The sequence below is a fragment of the Rattus rattus genome, chromosome 6 (genome assembly GCF_011064425.1).
Source record: "Rattus rattus isolate New Zealand chromosome 6, Rrattus_CSIRO_v1, whole genome shotgun sequence".
Taxonomy (NCBI): domain Eukaryota; kingdom Metazoa; phylum Chordata; class Mammalia; order Rodentia; family Muridae; genus Rattus; species Rattus rattus.
The window spans coordinates 58,473,203-58,499,750 of record NC_046159.1 but is presented as its reverse complement, the minus strand read 5'-3'; the positions used below and the strand labels follow the sequence as shown (position 1 = coordinate 58,499,750).

General features: G+C 44.4%; 1 protein-coding gene across 1 annotated transcript; it reads right to left on the bottom strand.

The window, feature by feature from the left end:
• Nucleotides 1-636: 636 nt before the first annotated feature.
• On the bottom strand, nucleotides 637-21,062 carry LOC116903535 (pre-mRNA-splicing factor ISY1 homolog). Its single transcript, XM_032906148.1, has 11 exons — nucleotides 20,853-21,062; nucleotides 17,408-17,430; nucleotides 16,840-16,891; nucleotides 16,339-16,404; nucleotides 15,543-15,585; nucleotides 8,847-8,959; nucleotides 7,065-7,182; nucleotides 3,946-4,068; nucleotides 3,082-3,206; nucleotides 1,754-1,840; nucleotides 637-1,384 (listed from the first exon to the last, which is right to left on the bottom strand). The coding sequence occupies exons 1-11, from the start codon at nucleotides 20,853-20,855 to the stop codon at nucleotides 1,277-1,279; spliced, it is 861 nt and encodes a 286-aa protein (XP_032762039.1). The 5' UTR covers nucleotides 20,856-21,062; the 3' UTR covers nucleotides 637-1,276.
• Nucleotides 21,063-26,548: the final 5,486 nt, after the last annotated feature.

The following is a 26,548-nucleotide window of genomic DNA, read 5'->3' as shown; positions in this document are numbered from 1 at the left end:
TTTCCTACTAACTAGGTCTCACCCCCTTTGCTCAGAACCTTCTAGTTTCTCATGAACAAAGCTTCTTTCAGAGTCACCCAGCACATTCCCTGTTTGGTTGACTCCAACATGGCCACTTATAGCAATATAGCTAGCTCTCCTATCCTCCATGATGTTGCTCCCCAGCCTCTGAGAAGCCCACATCCTTACCACGGGGTGAGCTGCTCCACCCCGTGTCCCCTCGACTTGGGTTAGTCCCTGTGCCAAGGGAGAGCCACTTACCACGCCTCTGACCTCCCAGATGCTCCCGCCATCCTCAGAAAAGGAGGCTTAGGGCTCACAATGCTTGGGCTTAGAGGCCTTGCAGGGGGTTCCTGATAGGTAGCAAAGACTCAGCTCAAAGAGGAGCTTTGGATTCAGTCACTGAGTATCTACCATGCGCACCCATGAAGGACAGCACACAGCCATCCTCAGCTGGGAACATAAGCTGGTGGTATGTGCGTGCCGGGTGCAGCCTTGGGATCTGTACATTCCTGGTTATCACCAAGCACTCTGTACCTTCCTCCCTCTCCACCCCCACACTGTTCAGTGCCTTCATTACTGATATCAACTCACCACAGTCTAGATAGGCCACAGAACAAGCTCCAGGCACAGATGTTTCTTTTCTTACTAAAAACCTTTAATAAAAGTACCTTTCTCTGAAGCAGGTTATAAAAATAAAGTTGCTAACTCAAAACTCCTGTCCACAGGACAGGAGAAGGTGAAGCGGCTCCCCAGAGGGGGGTCACAGCAGGGAAAGCAGTGTCCAGTCAAGGGGATGGCTCCCCCACTGACCATGGAATTCCATCTCAGGGTAGACATACCATCTCAGTCTCGTGGAGATGATGTGTCCCTGACTCTGAATGTGATTTGAATAAAAATCATGTATTTTTAAAAACTGGCTACTAATTGATCCTTCTCAATTCCCAAAATCATAGTACAGAATAAATTTTCAGAACAGATTTTACACATTCCAAAATAAAAATAAATGGATCCATATGGTATCAAAAGCATCTGTACGAAATGATGGTTACTAATGCATTCAGTTCCCTGGCAGCTTACTGGGAAGGGACAGGCCCTACCATCAGGCCAGCTCACATGTCCAGAGAGGAGGCAAGACGAAGGGTGAGAAAGGCCCAGGGCATCCCAGAGCCAGCCAGCCTAGCCACAGCCCAGGGCAGCTATGAGGATGGCGTGCCATGGCGTACCAAGCACACCCACCAGATCTTGCAGCGCTCAGGAAGGGCTCTGGCTCGGCCTAGTACCCCAGGAGCCGCTTGGCTTCTTCACTCTGTGCCTGCAGAGTCTCACTTGCGTATTTCTGGAGCAGTTCCATTTTCTTCCTCCGTACAAGCGCCTCCTCAATCTGTGGACACCCACAGCAAAGAAGTCACCCCTCGGCAAGGCCCCCACCTCCACCACAACCCAAGCAGGGAATGCCTGCAGGGACATGGCCAACAAGCCTGACTTTCACCAGACTTATTCCAAGGGTCTGCAAGAGCCCAGCCACTTCCCCCTAGGAACATCGAAGCTCCTGCTGATCAATTCCATCAAGAGGGTCCTGTCCTTCACAGTCCCACACCCCTCTGTGAACCCACTGATGAGTGCCACACGGTCAGGATTAAAGAGTGCACAGTGGAAGGGAGGGACAAGGGACACCCGGGAAGGTGAGCTGAGCTGGAGGACTGGCTCTACTGGCAGCACTAGCCTCCAGGGCTCACAGCATCCAGCCTACCTCCTGCTGTGACGGCACCGGAACATGAGCAATGAACTTCTGCTGACCGTCTTCCCCTGCCTTCTCCTGGCTGCCTTCCTCATCAGACTGTGGAAGGCAAACAGACAAGCCTTGAGCAGATCACTAGGGATGTAAGCACTGACACCTCTGTACAAAGGGTCACCCAGCTCGGCCTGGTGCCACAAACCTGCAATCCCACACTTAGGAACCCAAGGCAAGAGGCCTGCCTCAAGTTCCTGCCAGTCTGGGCTACGGGAGTAACCCTGTCTCCAAAAATTACAGTAAAAACAAATCACCATGGAGCTGGAATGTAATTTTGAGGCCTGCCTCAACAATGGAGTGAAACCCTATCTCAAAATAAAAAGAGGCCTAGGGACAGAGCTCAGCAGCAGAGGGTTAATTCCCCAGTACCACAAAAGCAAGCAAACAAACAAAACACCTAAAACGCTAAAATTATTTGAAAGGAAAAAGAAGTCCTTTGTCTTGTGTTTACAATAAAGGAAAAGCCTGCTGGGTGGGAGCCCTCCTCAGCCTATCCCACCAGCCACTCGTCCATGCACAGCCGCTGTCCTCACCCATCCCAGCTTCTCCCAGTACGCGTGCTTGCTTTGCTCCTGCAGCTAGCTGAGCACGGTGCGTCTCGGCCACCGACTAAAGACTTGAGGAGTCAGGTGAGCATTTATTTGTAGCCTGAGAAAGCCCAGGGCATACTGCCATCCTGCTTCAAATGCTTTACTGATCCCTATTCAGGTCAGCAGGATCTGTGCAGGGACCTCCATGTCTGTAACACACACACATTCGCGGAGTCATCAAACTGCTTCTTTGCCAGTGATGTACAAGCAAGTTCCATCAACTACACATGGAAAATCTGCCTCATCTCCCCTGTCTCAGAGGTGTCCTGACCAGTCCATGCTGGACCCAATAGAGACTCGAGCCTAGAGGCTCTGCATGAGAGGTATAGACCACAGCCCCATCCCTGGTCACAAGCCTCTGCAGAAACCCATGGGCCTGTTTCCGTCTGTGAAATGGGTATGGAAGTCTACACAAGCGTTCCTGTTGAGTCATAGAAGGTCATGGGCTAAAGCTTATATGACCTCAACTAGGTTTATAAACTGTCTTACATCATTCGAGAGAATTGGCCTGTTAGAAGGAAGCTAATGATTGCTCCCTTAGCCCTTCCTGTCTGGAACCCTCCCTGTGCTCCTGTGAAGGGTATCACAGGCATCCTGCAGGTGAGAAGCTGGGCTCTGAGCCATGGCCCAGTCCCCTCCATAGTGTACTCTGCAGCTCAGAGGACCCTGAGCACCAGACTGGACCCATGCTCGTACCTCCTCCTCGGTGACGGCATAGATGTTGATCTCCTCTTCCTCCTCCTCCTCCTCCTCTTCCTTTTCTCCCCTTGCCAGCCGAGCCTCTCTCTCTGCTTTCCATTTTTCCACCAGCTCAGCCCTGACTGAAGACAGCAGAATGGAGGATTATTTAAACACATTTCAGTGGGCTGGGAGGCCAAGATGTCCTCCTTGAAAAAAAAGACACCCTGATTCTGCCCTGGAGGGTGAAAACCGCTGCACAGAACAGTCTGTCCTACAACGCCTCTAGCCTTAAGTAGGGGAGGTAGATACAAGGCAGGCTTTGTGACAGTGTCTCCAACCTCTCCAGTGGCTGGCTGACATGCATATGTGAAAAAGGGAAGGACATATGCTGGGTCTGCTCTCACCAAGCACTCCCAAATTCCTATGGGAATTGCCACGAACCCACTCCTCAGGCTGGTATGGTATATTCTACAGGGAAGAAGCAACCACTGGTACACACACCACCTCCCTTCCCATCAGCAAGCTGTCAGCTGAGCAAGAAGCAGATCTAAAAGCTACTGGATACTACTAAACGAGTTCAAGAAAAGCTAGCTTAGGATTCTTAGATCAAGCCCTCCCAGAAACTGGAGCAGGTCTATGGTTTTATCTGCTGTTCCGGGTCCAGCATGACCCTGACTGCCTCACCTGCCACCTAGATGTCAGATCATTGGCAATCCCCTGCAGACCCTCAGCAACAATAAAGCCAGTGTTTGGCATGATGCTCTGTTGCATTTGCAATGGAAAGAACAACAAAGCCAGCGTTTGGCATAATGCACTGTTGCACTTGCAATGGAGAGAACAAAAACCAGGTGCCAGCAACAGTGGCGCCCGCAGACATACGTCTCTTCTCGTACTCTTGCTCCAAGGGCACAATCACTCCATCATCTTCATCCAGGTAACCATAGTACTCAAAATCGATTGCCTTCATGAGCTCAGCACGTGTCTTTCTGGGAGGAGGAAGGGCTACAAGAAATGGAAGCAACTTAGTTGAAATCCCAATGAGATCATCCTTGAGTCAAACGTTTTCTCCACACAGGACACACCTCTCTGTGTCATATGTGGGACTTTCCATTCCTAAAGCTGAAGCTTGGTCCAATGAGTGGAACCTAATTGAAAAAGTTTATCCTTAGGCTACTGGTCTAGGCCAGTGATTAGATCCCCGTCCCACATGCCCGAGGACCTTGGTTCAACCCTCAACATTACAAAAATAGATACATACCACGTAAATAAATGGACTGTGTATGGTTTAAACAGACAGGTCTGGGAATGTAGATCAATGGTGCCTCTGTTTAGCCAGCCCTAAACAACAGACCTTTTTCTAGCAATACCCTCAAACCCACAGGTTCATAATAAAGTCTTATAGGCAGAGAACTACATCACAGAAAACACTAGGGATAACTAAGATTATAAGTCATGGAGTGGGGTGTCCTGAAACCTCTTTAATGCTGTTTTACAAAGTGTTTTAACAACCCAGGAAACTGTACAGTGTTGTCTGACACAAAACAAATACACGGAAAAGAAAGCACAAGAAGGGCAGACGAGAGAGCTCTGGGGAAGGTGTGTCAGACCAGACAGCTAACTAGAACACTAATGCAATTAGCAAAGAGAAAACAATTGAAAACTAACACTAGTCAAAGGCTAGAAGGTGACCACTAAAAAGGAAAAATGTGGGGGTTGGAGATGGCTCAGTGCTTAAGAGCACTGCTTCCAGAGGACCTTCACCCAGCATCCACATGGTGGCTCACAACCATCTGTAACTTCAGGTATGGGGGGGATCTAATATCCCCTCTAGACTTGGTGTGGTAGTGGTGGGGAATGCATGCATGGACATACATGCAAACAAAAATACCCGTACACACAAAATTAAAATATAACCCCCCAAAATTTTTAAGAACAAAAGAAGAATGTATGAACATTTCCACTGGTAATCAAATTTAATTATCAACATTATTAATACCAGAAAGAAGTGGTGAATGATATTAAAAAAAAAAAAAACCCTGATCCCAGGACATGGAAGGCTAGCCTGGGCTACCATACAAATTCCAGGCTGGTCTGGGCTGCACAGTAAGACCCTGTCTCAAAACAAAGCAAGAAGACAGCTCAGCAGCTCAAAGAGCTTGTTATGCAACTTCGATTCCCAGAAGCACGTAAAGGAACCAGATGCAGTAGCATCTGTAAATCCAGACTCCTGCATCAAGATGGGAAACAGAAACAGGAGAATTACTCAGGAGCTTGAGGGTCAGCCAGCACAGAGTGCATAGCAGAGAGACTTCAACAAGAAAGACCCTGCCTCAAATACAGCAGGAGAGAACCAATTCCCAAATGTTGTCACCGTGCATGCATACGGGAGCACACATGTGCCTGCACTTACACACAAACACGTACACGTCATTTTTTATGTGATAAAAACTTTTATGTGAAATCACAAAAATCCTCTAGCTATAAGAACTAGAAACACAGGCCCACCAACAGAAGACTGCCTAAAGAAAGGCTAATTCACACAACGACCCTTCTCGCTTTCCTTCTGGTGCTAAGGCCCAAGCCTAGAGCCTCCCCACAAAGGCTCAGCGTGCTTCACCATCAATACCCCTGTGACACACTTCAACTCCTCATGACCAACCGTGCATGCATCAAGGGTGTCACAACCTCCATATCTGATAATGGCCACGTTCTCTGCCACTTTAGTTCCTGTCCTGTGAAGGGGACACATCACACGGATGGAGCAAAAACACTGCCATCCTCCTGACCACAGGGGCTAGTTTTTAAAGAGCAATCATGTGAAATAGAAGAAAAAACAACTTCAGTCAATGGGGATTAATATTTTACCTAATATAGAGAAAATAAGCCTTGGAAGGGCCTAGAAGGAAACACAAAGATGATAGCAGGTCCCAGTCGCCTCTAGAGTCCTGCAGTGGGACAGCAAGGGGACTTAAACCTCTCTTTAACTCTACTGATAAAGTGACTTATACACACCACTCTTGAGCCAGGCCTGGTCGCACAGGAGACTGAGGCTGGAAATTACTTGAGCCTTTGAGCTCATGAGTTTAAGGCATGCCTGGGTAAAACTGAAAGGCTCTGTGTCAACAACAGCAAAGCCTACCACTGAAGTAAAAATACACCTCCAGGGCTGAAGATGGAGTCAGGCGCAGAGGGCTTGCCTAGCAAGTGCAAGGCCTTGGGCTCAAATCTTACCAAGGCAGAAAAATCCAGCACAAAGTGCAAGAGTGAGATGGCTCAGTGGGTAAAGGCGCTCACCAGAGCCCTGGTGACACACACGGACCCTCACACACTAATAAATGTCAATTACAATAGAGAAAAATGAAAGGTAGATGAAAACAAACAGAAAAACAATCACAACAAAACCCAGACACAATGATGCAAAAGTCTGCAATCCCAGAACTCTGAAGGGTGAGACTGAAGTTAGATGGCAAGTTTTTGGCCAGACTGAACAATGTTATTTTTTTTTAAAAAGGAGGTGTCTATAATCCTAGCAGGTGGAAGCAGGAAGATCGGGCATTCAAACCCTGGGCTACATGAGACCATGTTACAAAAATATAAAATAAAATTAAGAATAATTTTAAAACTATTTTTTTTTCTTTTTTTTCGGAGCTGGGGACCGAACCCAGGGCCTTGCTCTACCACTGAGCTAAATCCCCAACCCCAAAACTATTTTTAAAAATCTGGGAACAATAATTCCTTCACAGCATAGTGTACAGCACAGCATAGCGTACAGCACAGCATAGCGCACAGCCCAGCATAGCACACAGCACAGCATAGCGCACAGCCCAGCATAGCACACAGCACAGTATAGCACACAGCACAGCACAGCACACAGCATATCGTACAGCACAGCATAGCACAGTATAGCACACAGCACAGCATAGCGTATGCAGCACACGTCTCTCACTCAGTAGCACCAATTCAAGGCCAATGCATTCGCAAACACATGAGCTACTTACGCTCTTTCTCGAATAGCTCTCTGACACCAGGCAAATCTTTCGCTGCCCCAAAGTACTTGTAACCTCGGTTTCCTGGGACTTCTTTACCTTCGTGATCCAGCATCTTGGGGCCAACTTTCTGGTTGGGAAAGAAAGGAAGAATGGATCTGATACACAAGCCTTCTTTTCTGTTTACAATACATTTTGAGATAATAATGTCACACTTGAAAAACACTCTATGCAGAAGGACATTTGTGCATTGTTTTCAAAACCCAGCACCACGAAAAAGTTAGTTTTAAAAATAAAAAATACTGAGCTGACATAGTAGCATTTTTAATTTCAGCACTGAAGGAGCTAAGGAAGGAGGCCTGATGACCTAAGTTCAATTCCCCAGGGTCCACATGGTAGAAGAGAAAAAAAAATGACGTCTACTAGTTGTCCTCCAACCACTAAATGTGCATTGTGGTGTGTACATGCACACATGTGAATGAATGGATAAATAAATAAATGGCATTAAGAAAAATTAAAAACAGAAAGGAAAACAATCAACGGGGCTGAGGTTGTTGACTCCGCACTGTGCTTCCTGAGAGCCGAATACAATTGGGTGTGGTGGTACATGCCTAGAATCTCAGCACTTCAGAGCCGGAGACAGGAAGACTGTCAAAGATCCAGGGCTAGTATTAGTGTAGCCCGAGCTAGAGAGTGAGGCTTGGTCTGAGAGGAAAAACAAAAACAAACAAGAAAAGAAAAGATACATCAAGGGTCCTTGGGATGCACCTATATTAGGAAAGGCCTTGTCGACCTGGCGCAAGGTCCTGGGGTCAATCCTCAGCACCACATAAAACCAGGCATGGTGGGTGGTACATGCCTGAACCCCAGCACTCAGGAGGTAGAGGCAAGAGGCAGACATGTGAGGGCAACCTTGGATATTTCTAGGCCAACCTAATGATAGCCTGTCTCAAAAGGTTGCATACTTTAAAAATAGGAATAAATATAAAAAAAAGGATGGAATGCCAAAGTACATCACTGAATTTCCTCAGCATACCTTGCGTGCACTACATAGCAGTATAAAGTGTGTGTGCTTGAGCTAGAAACACATCCTGTGCTTGCAGAAGCAAGCCCTGTTTTACAGAGAACCCAAGTTCAATCCCCAGCATCCCCATCAGGAGGCTCACAGGTATTCTCCAGAATACAACAACTGCCTGCAACTCCCACTCCAGGTAAATCAGACTCTTTCTCCGACCTCCATTACACACTGCGCTCTCTCTCTCTCTCTCTCTCTCTCTCTCTCTCTCTCTCTCACACACACACACACACACACACACACACACACACACACACACACACCCCTACCTAAATTTCAATTTCAAATAAAGTACAGGTGGCAGGCTGGTGGTACAAGACTTTAATCCCAGGAGAGGCAGGTGGATCTCTGTGAGTTCAAGCCATCCTGGTCTACATAATGAATCCTAGGACAGTCAGAGGTCTCTATTTAATAGAAAGACATTGTCTCAAACAAAGTGTGGATGCATGTGTCTTACTATAATCATGATATATGGAGGACCAGGAGACAGGAATGTCTCTGGGGAGCTAAGCCAAGGCCTGAGTCATGTGGGATTTCAGGATGGTGCCACTATTCTTTTCACAAGCGTCCTGCCTGCCTGTAACAACTACCTCTCAGCCCTATCACGCCAGCAACTCTTGGACACGCATGGACTGAACCTAAAGGCAATGTATACGGACACACTCTTAGACAAGCTCATTAGTTTGTCCCAGGAGGCCCTGGGACTCTGGCCTACTTACTCCATAGTCAGGGCCGCCCAGCTCCTTGATCCGGACCTCCCAGTGTCCTTTCTCCCTCAGCAGCTTGTTAATTTCATCATTCAGGTCTCGGATTCGGAATTCCCCTAAACCAGCTGGAAAACAAAATGTTAATATCATTTCTTCAAGATGCCATGCCCTAAAATAAATGTCAGTACTTCCAACACTTAGTGTTCTTAGTGTTCCGGCTTTAAGATGGAAGGCTCAACCCCAATGCTATACTGCATAAAACTACTCATTTAAATTAAGAAGAAAAGGCCTGGGATGGTGGTGTGTGCCTTTAATCCCAGCACTCAGGAGGCAGAAGCAGGCAAATCTCACTGAGTTCTAGCCTAGCCAGGGATTCACAGTGAGACCCCATCTCAAAAATAAATAAATGAAATTTTTTAAATAAATTGATTAAGAAAAATCACCAACACCCAAATAAAGGAAGACCAAGTACTATAAACGAAGATTCCCAATAGTGTAGGTTTAAAAGTTCTTTTAAAAACTTCATCCTCACTAAGTGATGGTGACACCAACTTTAATCCCAGCACTTGAGGGGGCAGAGGCAGGTGGGTCTTCCAGACCAGCCTGGTCTGCAAAGTGAGTTCCAGGACAGCCAGGGCTATGCAGTATCAAAAAACCTTAAAAGTTGCAACAACAACAAAAGAAAAGAAAAAGGAAGGAAGAAAGAAAAGAAAAGAAAAGAAAAGAAAAGAAAAGCCTTCTATATCATTTACACCCCTTCAGAATGAACAGTTAAGGTTATAGGCAACAGTTACTTTCTGAGGTGAGCAAAGATTCCTGGAGTCTGGCATAAGCACACTGTGCAGCACCAGACTATGCTGCCTTCAGCCCTTTCAGGAAAGCAGGCCAAGACTTGACAGACAGCCTAAGACCAGCTGAAGAATAGGACCAGCACAGAGTGGCTAAGCACTGGACACAGATGGAGACCCCAACAAAGATGAGAGAACAGTAGGTGACCACACAAGTTGAGAGTCTTCAAGGGTCCCAGCAAGGTCTGTGTAAGGCAAAGCTAATGGACTGAAGCCGAGAGTGGTAATGTGGGAACACTGTGCAGTGACAGGTGACAGCTTACCCAGACACCTAAGTCAGCCAAATTCACTCACTTATGTTAGAAATGGCCTGCTTCATCCTGAGTAAGTCCACTAACAAAGAAGAAACGGTAATGGAGAGAGGGCTCAGTGGTTAGGGCATTGGCTGCTCTTGAGGACCAGTTTGGATGGCAGCATCCACATCAGGCAGCTCACAACTGCCTGGAACTCCGGCTGCCGAGGGTCTGCGGCACTCTGCAGTCTAAGCAGGCAACAGCACCCACATGCACATATGCGCACATCAAACACACAGTTGAAAATAAAATAAATCCTGAAAACCAAAAGAGATCAGCACAGCCATCCCACTGTTCTGAAGGCTAGGGCAAGAGGGGCAAAAAGGTTCAAGGCTTGCCTGGACTAAAGTTCAAGGTCAGCCTAAACAACAGTAGAGCAAACACACAAACACGCTTAACAAACTCTCATTCCCACATTCTAGCCTCTTAAGCAAGAAAAAGACCACTACTTCCATTTTAAGGATGTGCAATCCTATAGTCAAAAGAAACTCAAAACAACAACAACAACAACAACAAAAAAAACAAGCAAGTCTTCCCAAAACAAAATAATGCAGGGAAGGAGGAGGAGGAATCATCACCACCATCATCATGTGTATAGTATCTTCTCGATGACACTGTGAAACTCTAACTGGGAGCTGGGTGTGGTGGTGCATGCCTAGAAAGCCGGCAGTAGGGAGATGGAGGACAGAGTTCGTCCATCATCCCTAAACATTCTCTCATGCGCCTCAGCAGGCAGCCTCAGCCCTCCATACACTCCAAACTACTAACACCACTGTTTTCTGTTTCTATGATTTTTCTTATATGTCACATAAATGAAGGCACATGGAGTGGCACTTTGAGTTAGATATCTGTTGTTCTGGGTCTCACTATGAAGCTCTGTCTTTTCTGGAACTCACTATGTAGACCAGCAGGTTAGTCCTGAACTTGCAGAGATCCTCCTGCCTCTGATAGGATTAAATGGGTAATTAATCCATTTACCCATTCCCAGTAAATTTGGAGTTTTTACACTTCTGGCATTTATCCAAATATTCGTGTCCATAACAAAATAGCACTTCAGCATATGGACAGACCCTCTGAGGCTTTCCCGGTTCATATGAAATTAATTAGGGCTAAAGCCGCTGTAATTATTAGATATTTTTATTGGAGAATACAACTGTAGGATAACAGGCTACAGTGTTTACCTTTGTAAGAAGTTATCAAGCCACAGTCTGAGGGGGTCATCACTCTCCCTGCTGGCAGAAGAGGAGAAGCGCTCCACATTCTCGACTGCACTTAGCCTGCTTGCCTTTGCTGTGCAGTACAACACCCTGTAGTTTTCATCTACGCTCTATGTTGAACATATGGAAGGAAGTTCATCTGCCTCTACATGCTCTGTGGTAAAGTGCTTAAATGTTTATTTTTAAGAAGAGTTTATTCTTTCTTATTGTTGACTTTTGGCAGTTCATTCCTTACTGCTGTCTTCTCCCCTGTCGGAAGTGGACTGATGTGCCTGGTGTGGAGTGCATGACAGAACAATCCTTAGGACGCTAAGGCAAGATCAAAACCTCTGGGCAGGCCTGAGCTACAGTGAGACTAGCTAAAAGAATGAGACAGAGAGATGGACGGGGCGTGCTATGCACCCAGGAAAGACTCCACTATTCGTGGATGCACTCTACCTTAGTGCCACACAGCTATCCTTTTACCAACATGGATTTTTTTTGGTTTCTGTTTTTTTCTTGTATGTGAGAGTGTCTCTCAATGTAGCCCTAGCTCCTGAAACTATGTAGACCAGGCTACCCACTCTTGCCTCCAGAGCGGTGGGATTCGAGGTGTGCATCGCACATCTGTCTCTCTCTCACCTATATGCTTGTTGTAGTAGCTTTACTGTATACTAAGCTTTTAGATTTAAGGGGTAGGCATGTGCCAATTCTGTTCCTTTTTTAAAGTGGTTTGCAATTATACACATACACACATATGTAAAAAAAAAAGTAGGCACTCATGCTTATTTTGGAGATGGTCTCTTGTGGACCTGGCTGGCTTCAAACTCACTATGTAACTGAAGATGATCTTAAACCAGAAGAGATCTCCTGACTCTTCAGCCTGTACATCCCAAAGCTCAGATACCCAGCTTATGCACTGCTAAGAGTCAAACCCACAGCTATGTGTGTGTCAGGCAAACCCTCTATTACCTGACCTACATCTTTCTTAACATTTAATTTTTTTGATAAAACTGTCAACATTAAAAAAAATACTTTTTTTTAAAAATTTTTCTAGCATTTGCAGGAAAAAAACTGGTGGCTACATAGCAAGACCTTATCTCAAAGAGTAGCAACAAAAACACTGGGTGTGATGGTCCATGCCAGTAACCCTAAGGCTGAGACAGGAGGACAGCTGTGAGTTCCAGAACAGCCGAGGAAGAAGGAAAGGAAGGAAGGAGAGATGGAGGGAAGAGGGATGGTAGGACTATGCAGGGTCCTACAACACAGCCTCTCTTTATATCATTAACATCTTTTTGCTCCTTTCAGCAATATTTTATTGTTTTCAGCAGACAAACTGAATATATGTTAGGTTTACACACAAGTAGGCTGGAGTATGTCTCAGTAGTGGAAGATCAAATGTAAAGACCCTAGGTTCAATCCCCAGTACCACCTAAATAAGACATATACTGTGTAAATAGTCCTGTGGTTTCCCGGTGGGCTTTCGACTTTTATGTATGTGTGTCTAACACCTGTGTGTGCGTAGCAGCAGAGTCAGAAGGATCTTGGACCCCCAGGAGCTGGTGTTAAGGCTGGGTATGAGCATCTTCAAGTGGAGACAGGTAACCGAGCACAGCTTCTCTGGAAGATCAGAGCAGCAAGTGTTCCTAAGGGCAGGCTCCCCAGCCCTGTGCAGTTATCTGTCTGATTGGTTTTCTTTTCTTTTTTTCTTTTTTTTTCTTTGTTTTATTTTCTTGTTTTATTGTCTTGTTTTTTGAGACATAGTTTCTCTCTGTGTAGTCCTAGCTGTCCAAGAACTCCCTTTGCAGACCAGGCCGAACTGGTGATCCGCCTGCCTCTGCTTCCCTGTATGCTGTAAAAAAAAAAAAAAGAATCGTGGGGGTTGGGGATTTAGCTCAGTGGTAGAGCGCTTGCCTAGGTAGAGCGCAAAGCCCTGGGTTCGGTCCCCAGCTCAGAAAAAAAGAAAAAAAAAAAAAAAAAAGAATCGTGGACCATCTCAAGTATATTTGGTTAGTTTTCAAACCGGGTCATGTCCTTAAACACAAGGTTGTCCAGCTTGACCCTCTCAATTGCTGGTTTTATAAATGTTAACAACACAAAAGCTCTTGAATTTCATATATGCATGTACATTTTCATTTTTAAGTATATAGGCCATTTTATTCCTGTTGTTATAATCAGAAAACTTAATTTGTAAGATTTCAATTATTTTGAATTGTCTGACATCTGTCATATGGCCCAGGAAGAATATGTTCTATTTTGGTGAATGATTTGTGTACCCTTATAAGGGAAACAGAATAGATAGTCAAAGATGGGGACTGGAATGAGAGGATCAGTGGGAACAAGAGAAGGGGGTTGTGGGGGTACAGGGAGAGACAGCTAAAATTGAAACGCATTTGAGGGGTAATATGGAAGCCTAATACAGAAGAAACTTCCTAAAATACACCTATACTGAAGGCGATCGCCTCTTATCACCAACTAGGCTCCCAATACTGGGATTGTGTTACATCGAATTGAGTTGTTGGCCAAGGAACCCCATAGGAACCATTAAACCACCCAGGTTATTAACAAGACTACAGGTTGCTTGTCCACAAACTGACAGCAAGACTCCATTGCTAAAGACGACATCTACATGACTCACTGAAGATGAAGAGGTCCAGCCAGGGTTACATAGAGCCTTCACCCTACATCCAGCATCTTTGGTACAGGACCATACTCTGCATGCTCTCAAAAGAGAAACGTAAACACTATTGCAGCTACAAACTCTTTACTACAGTGCTGGCCTACATGCAAGATCTGCTGGGGCAAAGGTGGCATGAAGCCTGTGGGAGTGACAACGATGACTAGCTTGACCTAAGGCCCGCTCCACAAAATGGAAATCATACCTGACACTACGTGGGTGGATGATCAAGAACCTGAGACTAAGACAGCCCAGGGACCAAGGGCAAACACCAAATCATCCTAGTCTAAAAGGGGGCAGGGAGTGCAGTGATAAAATCAGTCCTGCTGACAATCTGCTATACTCATAGATCAGTGCCCTGCTCAGCCATCGTCAGAGAGGCTTCCCCTGCAGCAGATGGGAACAATACAGAGACCACAGCCAGACATTCCACAGAGAATGAACACTCAGCCCTAAATGCAATGTCTAGGTCAAATCCCATCCCTCCAAGGGCCATGGTGACACATGCTTTTAATCCCAGCACTTGGCAGGCAAAGGCAGGTTGATCTCTGAGTTGGAGGCCAGCCTGGTCTATAAGAGCAAGTTTCAGAACAGCTAGGGCTACACAGAGAAGCCCTGTCTCAAAAAAGCAAAAACAAGACAAAGCAAAAACCTCAGAAAAGGAGGCAAAAAGAAAAAAGATAGAAGGGCCAGGGGAGAGAGAGGACACTAAGGAAACAAGACGCTCTAACCCAACATGAGCAGAGCTCATATGAGCTCACAGGGACTGAGACAACACGGGGCCTGCACGGCTCCCATCATAGCATTTACAGCACGGCTTCCAGTTAGGTGTTTGTGGGATTTCTGAGTGAATGAATGGGTCTCTGATTCTTTTGCCTTCTCTTGGGCTCTTTTCCTTCTGTTGGTTTGTCTTATCCAATTTCACTGTGATAGTTTTTGTTTGATTTTCTTATTTATTTCTTATATTATTTAAATGAATGAACAAATTATTAAAAATCTATCCACTACAGTAAAGGTTAACAACAGGACTGTCGCCTATGCATACTGGGAATGGGAAAATCAGTTTTCAACAACAGAACAACACTAGATATAGCAACCACTCCCCGACAGGCCTCATGTTCAGGAGCTGTTGGCTGCCATACACACTGACTCCACCGTTTTTTAGTGCACTTACATTTACATTTGGTTGCACTTTAGTGGCTTGTGTCTTGTTCTGTTTGTTTGGGGGAGGAGGTATTTTGTCTTTTTGGTTTGGGGGATTTTGTTGTTGTATTGAATTACTGTTTGTTTTTAGAGAAAGAACTTAAAAATTGGGTGGGTAAGGAGGGGCAGAGGATCTAGAAGGATTTGGAAGAAGGGAAGAATATGATCAAAATATATTTAAATTTAAAAATTGTTCTAAATAATGAAAAAATATAATAAAGTTAAGTGGAATGTCACTAGATGCTGCATTCTATAAATGTCAACTAGGTCAAACTAACAAAATTATATTTAATTATTTGCTGTATTTTAATTGTACTTAATTTAATTTTTAGCCTCCAGTGTGCTGTGTAGCTGTGAGGATTTCCTTGAGCTCTGGTCTGCACTTCCCTGACACTGGGATTGCAAGCGTGTACCACACCTGGCCAGTGTTCACATCTGGTCCCCACATCTGACTGTGCGTTCTAGGACACTTTAGAAGGTAAACAGCTTACCATTCTGAATCTGAGCAACTTTTTTTGAGATCTCTCCAATGATCTGTGGGGAAAATAACAGGCAAATGTGGACATATCTGAAAGTACAGGAAACGTGTAATTGACAAGCAACAAAAATACAACAATGTGTGTGGCAGAACACACCTTTAATTCTACTGGGGAAGCAGAGGAAGGCAGATCTCTGTGGGTTCAAGGATAGTTTGACCTACACAATGAATTCCAGGTCAGCCAGGACTATAGAGTGAGACTGTGTCTTAAAAAATAAAAAACAGGGGGCTGGGGATTTAGCTCAGTGGTAGAGCGCTTACCTAGGAAGCGCAAGGCCCTGGGTTCGGTCTCCAGCTCCGAAAAAAAGAACCAAAAAAAATAAAAAATAAAAAATAAATAAATAAAAAAACAGGGCTGGAGAGATGGCTCAGCGGTTAAGAACACTGACTGCTCTTCCAGAGGTCCTGAGTTCAATTCCCAGCAACCACATGGTGGCTCACAACCATCTGTAATGAGATCTGATGCTCTCTTCTGGTGTGTCTGAAAACAGTGACAGTGTATTCACATATATGAAATAAATAAATCTTAAAAAAAGCTCACCGGGCAGTGGTGCAGCACACCTCTGGTTTGAGTACTGGGGAGGCAGAGGCAGGCTATCTCTGTGAGTTAGAGGCTGTCCTGGTACATATAGCAATTAGCCAGAAATACAATAAGAGACCCAGTCTCAAAAAAACCCTTAGAATTCTGGTTAATAATCATTGATGAGGTAAGAAAGAAGCAAGCAGAGGCCTATTTCTACTGAACACACCTGCCGTCTCCACTTCTCTGCTTTCGGCAGCTCTGTGCACTCGGAAGCAAGGAAAGGTCTCCGTTCCTAAAGGGGATGAGAGGAACACACGGTGTGGTGAGGCTCTGTACATATTTGTGTAACATCCACAGCCTTGAACCTGAAATAGTCACTGTTATAAATACTTAAAGTCACAGTGCTGGAGGACATTCAATTCCTAACGTCACTCTACAGTCTCTTCTTAGAAAACTATACAACGTACTCAAGGAACTACGTCTGGTTAAAGTAACTCTATGCAGATATTTAGTCTCTCCAGGCCCGCTCTCTGCCTTCTTCTAGTCAGTAGTAAAGCTGAAACAATAAGGGAAAAACAGGAGCCAGAGATCACACTGCCAACAGAAAAGAGGCAAAGCAAGTGTACAGATTCTTCAGCAAACACAGCAGGAAGAGTGGGGTTCGAAGCCTGCCCAAGGAGTTTCCATGCATTTGCTCCTGATACTTCCCAGAGAGCACGCCACTCACCTTGACCTTTCCCTCTTCCAGCTGAGCTTGCCGGAATCTCGCCAGGGCAGTCCTGCAGGCATACAAAGAACCCCATTAGAATTCTTATGACTCAAGTTCCTGGAAGGGGTAGATCTGCCCCCAACCACATCGAATATCATACGTGTAAGTGGTAATAAAGAAACCAGAATAGTTAAGGATTTTCACATCCCAAGGGATTGGCCTCCACTTGTGTTTCTGGGCACTCAAGTATCTACTTTATTTACATTGCGTATATAGGCTATGGGGAAATTCTATTCATCAGACTGTGATAAGCAATATACAGAAATGTTAAAAGATTAGCATCAGGTTGCCCTTGCTGTCATTTCTAACCTATCCCCAATGAGAAAATGTTTACACATTTTAAGTTCTGGAAGATGTCAGACAACATTAATGGGGGGAAAAAAAACAAGCAAACACAGAAAGGTTATTTTAATATATGGAGAGAAGAAACCACTTCTAGAAAGATTCCTACCAAAGAGATCATATATAAGTTCTGTGCTGGCTACTAAATCTCAAATTTTTCAACCCCCAGGAGGGAGATACTCACATGGCTTTTTCTGCATTTCGGGCCTAGAAGGAGACAAAGGAAGAAAACACCAAGTTTAGAATAACTGTCTTTTCTTGTGATTGATTTTTTTTTTAAGATTTATTTATTTATTATATATGAGGAAACTGTAGCTGTCTTCAGACACACCAGAAGAGGGCATCAGATCTCATTACAGATGGTTGTGAGCCACCATGTGGTTGCTGGGAATTGAACTCAGGACCTTTGGAAGAGCAGCCAGTGCTCTTAACCACTGAGCCATCTCTCCAGCCCTTGTGATTGATTTTAAATGGTATTTTTAATTCATAAACACATGCCTGCTTGTCTGTCCATGCACCATATGTATACAGTGGTCAGAGGACAGAAAAGAACACCTGATATGGATGCTGGGAACCAAACCTTGGTCCTCTGCACGAACAGTAAGTGCTCGTAACCTCTAAGCTAATCCCTCTGGCCCTAGACTATCTTTCATCACTTCCATTGTTTTGTTTGTTGGTTGGCTGGTTAGTGAAGTGGAAATTTCTGGGTTTTTTGGAGACTCAGTTGTGTCTCATAATGTATTTCTGGAAATTGTCTTATGAGAGGATGTTTTTGCTGAAGCAGACACATGGGAGGATGCTTTGCTAAGAACCACCATATGGTGGTTTTCTAGAGGCAGCCTGGAAAAAGGGCATATAGTGTTTTGATAAAGTGGATGCTTGAGAACATGTGACGTTTGGAAAGGATATAATGTAGCCCAACAGACAATAGATGACGCTGGGTGGCATTGGTACACACCTTACCACTCTTTGTCAGTCATTGTTTGTCAGGACTTTATAGAGAAAAACACACCGAAAAATTCCGGTGGTGTTCCAGCAGCTTCTAGCAGCTTCTTGCCGCTTCTGCATATTCGTGCCGGTTGCTAGAGCCTGGTAGTTTCTTCTAGATCAACCTGCTACTGCCGATTCATGAATGCTGTTTTCCAGTCCTGCCACTGCTGATTCGTAAATGATGCTTGCAGATGGATCAAGCTGCCGCTGCTTATCTGTATAAACTGCTGGTATCCTGGCAATGCAGCTTGGATTCCCTCCAGAGAAATATTTCTAAATAGGTTCACATCCTCCTTTGCCCTATTAACCTTTCCTTTCCACTACCTCTGATGGATGGTGGTCTAGCAGGGACATTAAAACATTTAAGAACCCTTATTAAAAATAGGTTTTAAGGGGGCTGGAGAGATGGCTCAGCAGTTAAGAGCACCCGACTACTCTTCCAGAGGTCCTGAGTTCAATTCCCAGCAACCACATGGTGGCTCACAACCATCTGCAAAGAGATCTGATGCCCTCTTCTGGTGTATCTGAAGACAGCTACAGTGTACTTATATATAATAAATGAATAAATCTTTATTAAAAAAAATAGGTTTTAAAAAAACAATCTGGGTTGGGGATTTAGCTCAGCGGTAGAGCGCTTGCCTAGCGAGCGCAAGGCCCTGGGTTCGGTCCCCAGCTCCGAAAAAAAGAAAAAACAAAAACAAAAAAAAACAATCTAAGCCTACAGTTTGGTTGGTTAGTTTTTGGTTTTCTCAGACAGGGTACTCTGTGTAGCCATGGCTGTCCTGAAACTTGCTCTACAGATTAGGCTGTCTTTGAACTCAAAGATCAGCTGCCTCTGGCATCCTACGCTGGAATTAAAGGAGCACACCATCAGCAGGCTGGTTTTTTTTTTTTTTTTTTTTTAAATCATACACATGTAGAATGTACCGTGATCATATCCATTTACTTCTCTGACCCTCTCTCATTCCTGTTAGGATGACAAATGACTCACTATAGACCACTCTAACCAGAAAACAGCATAGTTATCTGTTTCCTGCTAGTGGCTCTCAGGAGACCATGAAGATTGGCTTTTGCAAAGTGATGTTTATTTGAGTGCTGTCACACCAGTGTTAAGTCAATGGTCCCTAAACCACAGGGTCAGGAAAAGAACACATTTTTATCTTTTCAGTTGGATTGTGAATTGCACAGAAAGAGCACTTGCTAAATTTGGAACTTAGATTTCGCTCCCAGCTCTTCCTCTCACCATCGCTGAGACACACTCTTACTAAAACCTAAGTTTCCCTTCACACCAGATATTACAGCTTTTGTCTTACAATGTTGTGATGTCGTATTCAGATAAATGCATGAAGACAAGCAGAACCAGACACACAGTTTACGGTAGCAGCAAGATGAGCTTAATTTAACTTCAGATTGTCCCTTCCAATCAACTCCAAAGAGAACCTGGCCAGTGGAGGGTAGATATCTGAACATGACAGCGATATAGGACATGCCCTCCTTCAGCAGTAGCTGCTTCAAGACCACTGTGTTCTCTCTTTTTTAGGTTTCTGTTCTCAACGATCTATAGCTTCCAAAGCATCCTCTATGGTCATTCCATGGCTTCCTTAAAATTTTATGTATCTATTTTATTTAACAGGAGTATGTATTTGTACCTATGTGTAAATACCACACACACACCTACACACACGCAAAGTGTATTAATGGGTTTTTTGTCTACTTAGTATTGTAAAGCAAAGACTGTCGAGGCCTATATACTTGAATGTGTCCATATTTTGCATATGTATTTATTTACATGGTTATGCATATACTTACACCTGTTCCTTAAAGATACTTTGGTATGTGCATACATGAAGATAAATATCTACCGAAATGGGCTGTTTTTGTGGATAAGACTATGGAGATCTCAAAGACATCAACAAACCTCAGAGGTATGAAAGCCACTCTGTGTGCCTTTAAGGGGACTTTTACCTTTAAATTTTTAAAATATTTTTGTATGTGTATGAGTGCTTTGCCTGTATGCAGATGAGTGTCTAGTGCCACTTCACAAGTGTGTGTTGGATCCTCTAAAACTAGAATTTTGTATGATTGTAAGCACCAACCATGTGGGGGCTAGGAACCAAAGTGAAGTGGTTCTTAACCACTGGGCCAGAGATTCATGGGGACTTCACTTTGAAAATACTACAATAACCACGCCTCTTTGTACTAACACTGTGTCTGATCTCATATTTCCATACTAAACTCTTCTTGAGCGAATGAAACCAAGGATCACAACCTCTCAACATTTCAGCCCATCCTAGTCATTCATTCACGGTGATGTCACACCTGTTTAGAGAATGCCAGACTCTGTCGCCCGCATCAGGCAAGCAAAAGTGTGAAGACCCTGCCTTTTAGAAGTTCCTATCCCTGGAGAGAGAGAACACCAGAGCGGGTCCTCCGTCCGTTCAGTCTCTACCCATAATGTGCTTCACCCGGACTGAACCACCGAGACGCAATAGAGCTCCCAACCTCAGTTTTCTCCTGCAATTTCTAACAGCTACGCCAGGAGGGAAAAGAATCTCGGAATAGGCCAGGGAGCCCGAGGCCACATACAGGCCCGGAACTCCCATCACCCATGGGCCCGATCCCTTCCCCACTGCACTCACCATGGTGCCGGCGAGGGCGCCCCGGCGCCGCGCCGCTACACAACGTGCTTAGGCGCCCGGAACGAGGCAGGCAGGCGCGGGAACGGAAAAGAGAGGACCGGATGGCCTTTTTTTGTCGGAAGAATAAATGGAAAGGACCGGAAGTTAGGGACCGGAAGCGAAAGAGAACGGGGGAGGGGAGAGAAACGCAGTGGTGCCTCGTTGGACAGCTTCCCGCCGGCGCATGCACAATGCGTCATCTCGCGCGTAGGTCGGCGCTTGCGCGGCAGGAATGTGAGTGTCATTCGTCGTTTGGGTTCGTTCTGGTGTAACAGCGATCAAAGATTCGTCTGCCTCAGTCCTTCCGGAGTCTTCTATGACAGCAGATGATCTTTTTGAAAATGACTCCACCTCTCTGAATGCAGTGTTCACAGGCCGAGTGGAATACTGTCACCTCCCTGGACCCGGGTCGTTGGCATACCTCCAGGCGCAGGCACTGGTTGAGGAGCCAGTGGAGCAAACCTGCCTTCCTGGGAGGCTTCTTCACCGCTGCCTGTCATTTACTTGGAGCTGAACAGTATCTGAGACTATGGTCGGCCTTCTTTTGAGAAACATGTATAATTCTTTATTAAAGGTGACTGCAACAAACTGACAGGATGTGATCGTGAGAAAAACGTCTAAGCCAAAGAATTAAGCCTCTCTCCACACATCCCAGAAGCCTGATACCACCCTCTTTTAAAATATAAAGTTAAAACTAGGCTTGTTGGCCGCCCAGCATTTTGATGGCAAAACAGCCCGGTTTCTGGAGGAAACCCTGGTCTACATAAGGAGTTCCAGGCCAGCCAGGTGTGCATAGTGAAACCATGCCTCAAAAACTAAAGAGAGGATCTGGGCATCTTTGATCCCAAGACTCAGAAGGCACAGGCAGAAATATAGAGTTTGAGGCTAGTCTACAAAGTGAGTTCTGGGATAGCCAGGGCTACACAGAGAAAGGACTTGAAAAATAACCAAAACAAAGTAATGGTAAGAAAATGAAATACTGAGGTAAAGTCCAGGGAAGATGTGGAGTTAGAGACTACATGAGTCACTAGACAGAAATAAGGGTTCTGGAAATGATGGTGGGCTCCCCCACTTAGTGAACACTAAGAATACCCATGTAATAGTTCATGTAAGGATGTTACCACCATGCACATAAGTCCTTTGTTAGCTGGCAATTAATGGGCAGGTTCTTGTTCCAAAGCACACTATGCATCAAAGCTCAGGGATACAGCATTTATTAAGGTGCAGACAGGTGTAGGTGAGAGGAACCAAAACATTTGTTTTGGCTATGCATTCGGCAGACATTTTGGTTGTACGTCTGCCATGACCAGCCCACTATATTGGCTTTCCCTGCTCTGGGCCACTCTGTTACACAACCATCAGTGAGTATACAAGATCTCAGCAGAAGCCATGATCTAGGAATTCAGGATCAAACAGGTTCCAACAGATACTTGGAATATCTATGTAAGTGGGCAGCTGGTTACCAGATAGAATCTATGTTCCCACTTCTTGCAAATAGGTTGTGGAAATGTGACCAAATAATTGTCAGGATTTGGGTCTGGAGCCCCAATTTTTTTGTTATTGTTTGCTGTTTTTTGTTTTGTTTGGGGGGGGTTGTTTTTTGCCTTAATTTCTACATTGCTAAAGCACTGTGACTTTTCAGAGATCTGTGGAGTTTTGGCCTTTTCTGTTCAACTATCTGTTTGAAGCAAGAGGTAGGGTTAAGAGGAACCAGTTGAAATGAAGTCAGAGATGAGCATTGCTCCACTTCCCATGAAATGAAAAAACACTAGGCTAAATACTTAGCACATTAAAAGCAAACCCTTGCCCTCTGCCTTTTCCACCCGTCCCAATTCTGAAAGTAGACCCTAATCAGGAACCACCAGCATGGTCTGAGAACTGGCAGTATCATAAGCAATCCAGAGCCCACTGCCAGGCCCAGGCCCAGGCCCAGATTCTCTCTAAAATTAGGGGAAACCTTTTTGCATTTGAATGGTTTTGGCCATTTATTCCAAACAAGAATGCTCATTCTTTACATGTTCTGCTGGTCCAGAACTCCCTGTGTAGCTACTTAGCTTAGCCTCAAGTTAAAGACATGTCCCTATACTTGGCTTTGAAAAAAGACTTGTTTTAATCCAGGATATCCTGGGTTGGCTTGAAACTTGCCTTGTAGCTGAGGATGGTGCCCTCAACTCTGATCTTCCTGATTCCCAGGTATTGGGATTACAGGTGTGCAGCCACTACACTTTTGGCTTTTAGTCTGACTTTTTTTAAAAACAAGATCTTGTTATCTTGGGCTGATCTGGAACTCTATGCTAATACTTTTTCAACCTCTCAATGTTGAACTACAAATGTATCCCACCACAGCCAGCTCACACTTCAGTGGGGCTGCTTACTAAGAAGCCTGATGACCTGAGTTTGCATGGTGAAATTCACATAGAAGTGAAGTACTTCCTACAGTACTCTGACCGCCACATTCACACCCATATGCATAGAATTAAAAAGTAAAACATTGAAGAATCCTCAATGGGACTGCACAATCTATTTTGTTGTCAATTAAATCAATTCATGTGAAAAGCCTTGTTTTGTCATCTATGCCAGAAGCAGGATAGAAAACTGTAGTGCACTGAATTGGTTGAAAGAAGACCTCCAAGTTAAAAATATTCCACCACCTCTATGTGACCCACAGGCCAGAATATACTTTTGCCAAAGACGATGGATGTTCCTGCACCTTTCTATGGACCTCAAATACTGTCTTTTCTCTATCCAGAATTTATAGGAAGTGCTGTAGACACCAAAAACATCAAAACATGGCCTTTCAAGATGCCCACTAATAACCACTTGTCAGTTCTTTCAGGAATCCCCGTCTTCCCTTGAGCCATCTCATTTCTCACTTACCATCTTTTCATTTTGAGACAGGGTCTTGCTATGTAGCCCAAGACAACCTTAAACTTCTACCTCCTAAATGCTGGGGGAGGCAGAACAGCCAAGCTCTGTAGCATATTTTATTTTGCTTACAATGTTTTACCTGCATGCATATACAAATACCACTATGTACCCGATACCAAAACCAGAAGAGGGCAGTAAATCCTCTGGAACTGTAATTACAGGTGATTGACATTAGTTATGTTGGTGGGAAGCCAGCAAGTTAACTTGTCACTCCTTCCCCAACTTTTGGTTTTTGAGAAAGGTCATGCAACCTTGTCTCACTGCCTGGTACTTTACTGCAAGATTACCTCACATACCTCACTTGCTGAGTTTTGAAATTAAAGGCACACACCACCACACCCTGAAGTTTCTGTGTCGCCCTGCCTCTGCCTCGAAAGTACCAAAACTAAGGCAAGTACAGCCACTGTCTGCTGCAGGTTTTGTGGGTGTTTTGAATGTGTGTATATGCAAGATGTGTATGGTGCTTTGGAGATCAGAGTCTTGCTATACAGCTTTTCTAGCCTCCCTTATAAACTCGGCACCCTGAAGTCATGTGGCGTACATCTTTAATCCTAGCATTCAGTAGCAGAGGATGAGTTAGAAAGCATCCTGGTCTAGAGAAAATTCCAAAACAGCCAGGGCAACAGAGAAAAACCAACTGGGAGGGAGGAGAGGGGAGAGCAGGTTACTATACCATAAATAGGTGTAATTTTCTGTTTTATACCTAAATGTAAACACTAGGTCATGCCATTTTCCAACTTAGTGGACACTACTTCCTGAACTACACCAGGAAAACAGAAAAACCAAAGCACCCAACCTCATGTTCTACATGCTGAAAGACAGCACCTTCTATGAAAAACGGACTAGATTCTCCCACAAAACCGAACACTACAGGGGTTTCAGTTTTGAGCAGTTTTTCATGTATTTCAACGTAAACCTAACTACTGGGCTACAGGTATGCCCCATAGGTAGGACCTTACATGCCAAATGCACAAGTTTTCTGTTGTTGCTGTTTTAGATTCTAATTATGCATTTTATCTCTAGCTATGTCCATCTGCATGTAGGGACCATGTCAGAAGATGGCATCAGATCCTGTGAAGCTAAAGCGGGTAGTTCTGAGCTGCTAAGAAACTGAACTCAGTGCCTCTGCAAGTACAAGACACGGCTGAGGCAGCTCTCCCTGCCTAAGGCCCAGTTTTAATTTTCTATTAAGAGCCAATGTTCTTATAATAATTCTCCGTATTTGTAAAGACCACAAAACTACATTCCAGTCAATCATGTAAAAAATTTACGAACTGATGGTGACACTTCCTTGAAGGAGATTAAAATTTTTTTTTCCCCCCGGAGCTGGGGACCGAACCCAGGGCCTTGCGCTTCCTAGGCAAGCGCTCTACCACTGAGCTAAATCGCCAACCCCTGACCTTCATACAAATATCTACAGGAACATAGTATATTTAATTCATTAAAGGACACGAAGGGCAAGGCACCAATTTTTTTTTTTTTTTGAGGCAAGATTTCTCTGTGTAGCTGTTCTAGAAATTAGACCAGGCTGGCTTCTGAGATCTGCTGGCTTCTGCCTTGAGTGCTGGGATAAAAGGCATGCACCTGGCTTCAAGGCACCTAATTTATTTACAAAGGAGGTCAAAAAGTTAAGTCTGCCTCAAAAAAGAAAAAGGTTGGCTGTGGTAGTAGCTGGTACCTTTAATCACAGCACCTGAGAGACTAATGCAGAAAACGTTTTAAAACCAAAAGGTTGAGGGCTGGGGATGTAACTAGTTTTATTGTGCACATGTATATGTCACAGCTGTGTGCAGGTCACAAGGACTTTGTGTAAGCCTGTACTCTTTCCACTTAAACATGGGTTCCAAGTTCAGCTTATCAGGCACCATTACCCACTCAACCTTTGTGCCCTCCCTCAACATTACTGATGTTTGAAAGCAGGCCATTCCTTATGCTGGTGTCTACTTTTAGAAACAAATTTACTAGGATATTTAATATGCTTGTTTGTACTCAGGCAGTGAAAACTCCAAGATTCTCAGAATTCCTGGTGTGGAAATGTTTGTCACAGGCATGACATAGCTGATATACTCCATACTGACATCAATGTGACAGACCATAACAGACTGATAACTCTATTTACATGGAAGATTTTAAAAAAAAAAACAAAAACAAAAAAACCACCCAAAGTGAAAAACTACATGGCATGGAGACTGTATCAGAACTACTAAATGGGAAAACCACCAGTTGTGTTTCAGAGAGCTGAAGTAGGAAGGGTGGCTTAGGGCTAACCCTAAACTACATCCTATCAACTTGCTTTTATTATCTAATCTATAAAGCAAGGGCATAAAACCAGATGATCCTAGGGGGGTTGGCAGAGCCAAGGAATCCAACATAATAGAGCTAAATATAAAGTCCTAAAAAAGCGTAAGTACCATACCATTTTGAGTGAACTGATAACTAGGGGCATTGTGACAACAGGTCAAGAGAATGTTCTTTAGTGCATGTCTTTAAGTCAAAGCACGATTGTGGACTCAGTTCTTTTTTTCCACCTTACATGGATTTCAGAACTAAACTCATGCTACCAAGCTTATGTGTCAATTGCCTTTACCCACTAGACCACTGGACCTTAGGAGACCCACAGAGAACTCTTCATAGCCCTGCGAACTAGTAAATGGTATTCTTCTATCACCAGCTTTTCCTTATTGAAGGCATTACTACTTAGCACAGAAAGAAAAGTCCAAACTGTCATC

Coding starts and splice junctions, on each gene's coding strand:
- LOC116903535 (XM_032906148.1), bottom strand. Junction 3,207..3,945: donor GCAAGAGTACGAGAAGAGAC/GTATGTCTGCGG, acceptor TGCTGTCTTCAG/TCAGGGCTGAGCTGGTGGAA. Junction 1,385..1,753: donor CGGTGCCGTCACAGCAGGAG/GTAGGCTGGATG, acceptor GGGTGTCCACAG/ATTGAGGAGGCGCTTGTACG.